Source organism: Babylonia areolata, chromosome 23 (assembly GCF_041734735.1).
Source record: "Babylonia areolata isolate BAREFJ2019XMU chromosome 23, ASM4173473v1, whole genome shotgun sequence".
NCBI classification, from domain to species: domain Eukaryota; kingdom Metazoa; phylum Mollusca; class Gastropoda; order Neogastropoda; family Buccinidae; genus Babylonia; species Babylonia areolata.
In genome coordinates, this window is record NC_134898.1 from 18535426 (window position 1) to 18540425 (window position 5000).

At 44.8% G+C, this 5000-nt stretch overlaps 1 protein-coding gene across 1 annotated transcript in view; it reads left to right on the plus strand.

The window, feature by feature from the left end:
• The window catches only part of LOC143297570 (uncharacterized), a 363335-nt gene that overhangs the window by 86359 nt on the left and 271976 nt on the right, over positions 1-5000 (plus strand). Inside the window, exons 2-3 of the mRNA XM_076609950.1 lie at positions 361-638; positions 2086-2332. Of these exons, the coding sequence (XP_076466065.1) occupies positions 376-638; positions 2086-2332 (510 nt within the window). The 5' untranslated portion in view covers positions 361-375. The remainder of the gene's footprint in view (positions 1-360; positions 639-2085; positions 2333-5000) is intronic.

Sequence of the window (5000 nt, forward strand, 5' to 3'; positions counted from 1 at the left end):
AAAGAAACTAAGAAAGAAGGAAGGAAGGAAGGTAGGAATAAAGGTAGGATAAAAGAATAACTGTAAAAAAAAAAAAGAAAAGAAAGAACAAACAAAATTCCAAAGGAAAGGCCAAACAAACAAGCAAGCAAATCACAAATGAATGATTGATTGATTGATTGAACGGGCGAACGAACGCACAGACGAACAAACAAACGAACGCACAGACGAACAAACAAACGAACGCACGAAAGAACGAACGAGGAAACGAACAAGAGAACGAATGAAGAAACGAAGAAACGATCGAACGAATAAAGGCAACGAAGCATCAAACCGGCAACCAACCCAACCCCGTCGCTCCCTGTGTGTCCCTCCCTGCAGGGCCCTGACGCTGCCATGGACAAGGTGACGGGTCCGGAACAGTGCCGTCACAAGGCCCCCCCACCACCCTCATCCTCACACCCCTCCTCAGCCTTCCTCCCCGCCACAGCAGCCGCAGCAGCAGCAGTAGCCGCCGTCACGGCGTCGGCAGCGGCAGCCACGCCTGCCATCAGGGTAACCGGAGCATCGACGGCAGACCTGACGACGGTTCCAGACCTTCCGCCCAGTAAAGCTCGTCGGGGCCGTCGGCTGTCTCTGGACATCGCCTCCCTCCTCAGGTCTTTTGCATGTCGTGTTGTGGAGTTCCACTGTGATAGGGAAACGGTGACACTAGCACACACAAGAGAAATAGAAGAAGATGAAGCGCTCTCATTGTGTAGCGTCGCGCTCTCCCTGGGGGAGTGCAAACCCAAATTTCATACAGAGAAATCTGTGGTGACAAAAAGAGGAAAACAATGCAACACAGACACACGCACACACGCACGCACGCACGCACACATACATACATACACAGATACTCATGCATACGGAAAAACTCAGTTAAGTATACCACTTTATACAAGAGTATATGCACTATGATGTGAACACTCGAAACAAAAGGCAAACGTCACGAGTCTACAGAACACAAAACGGTATCTTACTTTGTATTTTAATTCGTGGTATCTCGTATCTTATTGAAACACTCATTTCCTGTGTGGTTTTTCACCTGACGCCTTCAGGATACCTAACATAGCTTGCGTGCTGTCGTTGTCAGTGTGCATGAGGGGGGATGGGGGTGTGAGGGGGGGGGGGAGGACACGTGGAGGGGAGGTGGGGTGATTGGATGTACAGGTATATAAGTGAATGACTTGATGTGCAGCAGGAAATGAATGTCAGCTTACCTTTAATATCAGTGTGAGTGGTATGTGGTTTTCTTACCTGGTCAACATTGTTCTATCATTCAAGTTATTGTCAGACATATCTTAATGAACAGTCATGTTCAAAACGTGACTGTGCTTTTTTAATGTTTAACTTTAGATGTACTCCAACCAAAAGACAAATTTCTCTGAATTTACAGACAATTAATTCGTATTGTATCCAGTCACGATGAACCGTGGCAGAGTCGGTCGGGTATCAGACTTCTGATCCAGTGTTCGGCCCTGGTTCGGCCCCTTTATTTATATCATTTTTAACTTTTGTAATGCTCACACCAAAACCATTACAGTATTGTATTACATACACAAGTACACGTGAAAAACCAACCAACCCAAAAGAACACATATCAGTAAATGAAAAAGAAAAAAAAGACCTATCATTTAAATTCATTTGTCCTTTGCCTATTTTGTAGTTTTTTTTCTTGTTGTGTATTTTGAACATTTGAACGAAGTTATGGAGTGAAGAAAAAAAAACTGATGTGTTTTATGGTTACGTATATCCAAGCATATTAACAACATAACACAGGAAATGTTAGGGAAACACAACAACAAACTGATAGACTGCATCTTTGATACATAACTTTGACATGAATGATAAGGGATAGTGTCACTCTTATTTATGTTTCAAATGATATGTGCTTATCTGTGGGGGTGTTTGAATGAATGCTTTTAGTGCTGTTGTAAAGCGCACAGAGCTTCAAGAATATGCGCCATAGCAAGACATCTTAATAAATAAATAAATAAAACTAAGAAAACATGTACATAGTCAAAATCAAAATTTATTGACTTATTTTTACCATGCATCCTGCAGGTCCAAGAAACGTTCCTCCAGTGCCATGGGCGGTCACCAGCGCTCCCTCCCCACCACCCATCCACTTCCAGAGCACCGCTCTTCCTTTTCCGCTGCTGCCCCTTTCTCCCCACCCGGGGTGGAGGCACCGTCCGCCTTGCCGGCCAACACCTCTACCGGATTTCCCTTTCTGTGGCGGCGCATGCGTAGAGTGTCTGATCAGGAGGCGTTCTTGCTGGTGCATTACAGAAATGGGGAGTCATGTGTGGTGAGTTTTTTTTTTTTTGGGGGGGGGGGGGGGGGGGGGGGGACAGTGGTCGTGGGTTTGTGACAATTAGACCCACGGACTGCCTGTCTGTCTCTGTCTTTCTCCTTTTCTACGTCTCTCTCTCTCTCTCTCTCTCTCTCTCTCTCTCTCTCTCTCTCTCTCTCTCAGTGCTTTCAACTTCCTGTAAAAATTACGAATTTTAGCAAGCACTGACCACACACACACACACACACACACACACACACACACACACACACACACACACACACGCAAATCTTTTAAGTTTCAAAGAAAGTTGTGATTTGTTTGGGTGGCGGTGGTGGGTGGTATAAAGAAAACCTGTCTTGTTGAGAGTGACACTTCTGACTTCCCAACATCATTGTCTGTGGAGATGGAATGAAATGCTCGTACCCACAGAGATGAGCCGCGAGTCAAAGCTGACAAAATCACTTTTGTGGTAGATCTACCCACGGACAGGACTGAGATAATTTTTTTTTTTTTTAAGTTAAAAAAGAAAGAAAAGAAATTAGTTATATATCGTCCAATCATGTGCCGAGACAAATCAAAGCGCTTACACAACAGTCATTCACACGTTCGTTGAGCTCTTTGGATAAAAAAGAAAGAAAAAAGAAAATAGGAAAAAAAAAGAGAAGCAGAAGAAGCATACAGGTTGTACATTGTTGAAACTAAGGGGGAAAAAAACAGTTAATGTATGGGATTCACAAAAAGTTAAGGACCACTCTGAAACTTGTTGGGTTTTTTCCCCTTGAGTGCATGGTGAACTCATGCTGCATCTTCGGCAAACAGGATGTGTGTATAACCAGAGGTGCTTTCTAGCACATACACTTCCAGTCTTAACAATGAAAAATGACAGCTTTTGTTTACCAACCACTGAATATCTGTCTTTTTGTGTTGAAACATCGGCTTTTCAAACGGATGTTTCAGGCTGTTAACGGTGTCCGTGTGCCTGACATTGCTGTGTCTTTAGCGAGAGGCCGTTGGTGGACCAGATACTTTTCTTCTTCTTCTGCGTTCGTGGGCTGCAGCTCCCACGTTCACTCGTATATACGCGAGTGGGCTTTTACGTGTATGACCGTTTTTACCCCGTCATGTAGGCAGCCATACTCTACTTTCGGGGGTGTGCATGCTGGGCATGTTCTTGTTTCCATAACCCACCGAACGCTGACATGGATTACAGGATCTTTAACGTGCGTATTTGATCTTCTGCTTGCGTATACATACGAAAGGAGGAGTTCAGGCACTAGCAGGTCTGCACGTATGTTGACCTGGGAGATCGGAAAAATCTCCACCCTTTACCCACCAGGCGCCGTCACCGTGATTCGAACCCGGGGCCCTCAGATTGAAAGTCCAACGTTTAACCACTCGGCTATTGCGCCCATCGGACCAGATACATCTAGCTGGATTCTTCTTCTTCTTCCAAACATGTCCATCGGGCGTCGCCGACCTTTTCTGACATTTTGGGGGATCGCAGAGCGCTTGTTGAGTGGAGACAGAAAGAAAGCAAGTAATCTCTCTCTATATATATATTTCCTTTTAACATTCTTTGACAACTTACATGCTTTTATGAAGTGATCCTCAACTTTTTTAGCGGAGTATGTGTGAAGAAAACGGACATTATCCTGCACTATATTCTTATCGTTCCTGCCACTGCCGCCTGCGGTGAGGGACATAACCCTGGTGTCAATGTTTGGATTTGTTGAAACATGGACGGTTACTTCCCCTAAACTGATGCTTTTGCTCTCTATCGCTCCTCTCTCTCTCTCTGTGTCTCTGTCTCTCTGATTGCCTGTCTGTCTGTCTGTCTCGTCGGGGTGTGGGTGTGCATTCTCTTTCTCTCACTCTGTCTTCCTATCTGTCGTTTTTTTCAAACGGATTTCTGAGGCTGTTGGCTGTGTACTGTTTGATTTTAGTGGGCGGCCGTCTCTGTTTCTCTCTCTCTCTCTTTGTGTGTAATACGCTCTCTGTCTGTCTGGCAGTCTATCCCCCACACAGATACACAGACACACACAGACACAGACATACAGACACACACACACACGCGCGCGCACGCACGCACGCAGGGTTTCCTGTTATCCATTTATCGTTCCGATTGATGACGTTTCCTTTGGAAAGAGTGGAAATGGCACCGTGTCCAACAGGCAGCCACTGTGGATGGTGCTGAGCCCTCTGATGGCCTGCACAATGTGATGTCTGACATGACTCACTTTCGTCTCTTGAGTAATAACAGAAAAATAAAGTAAATAAATAAAGGCATTTATATAGTGCTTAACTCTCTCCATACGAACGGCGAAAGAGACGACGTTAACAGCGTTTCACCCCAATTACCATCATCAAAATATTACAAGTGGAAGGCTATTATACTGAAGAGGTGAATGTTGGCAAAGAATACCACAATTCTGACGACGGAAGCTAAAGGTTGGGTCATTCAGACACCCACTGGACATCCGAGGGGTCTGTGTAGAGGAGAAGAGAGGACTGGCCGTACTGAGTGAGTTAATCTTGCACAGAGACAAATAAAAGGCACTTTCACACGCATATATAACTCGAGTTCAAAGGAATGAAAATCAACACACAAAAACTACACTGGTATGTAAACAGAAAGCCAGAAAAAACTGTAGATCGGAAAGAGGGAGAAGAGAGAGGTATT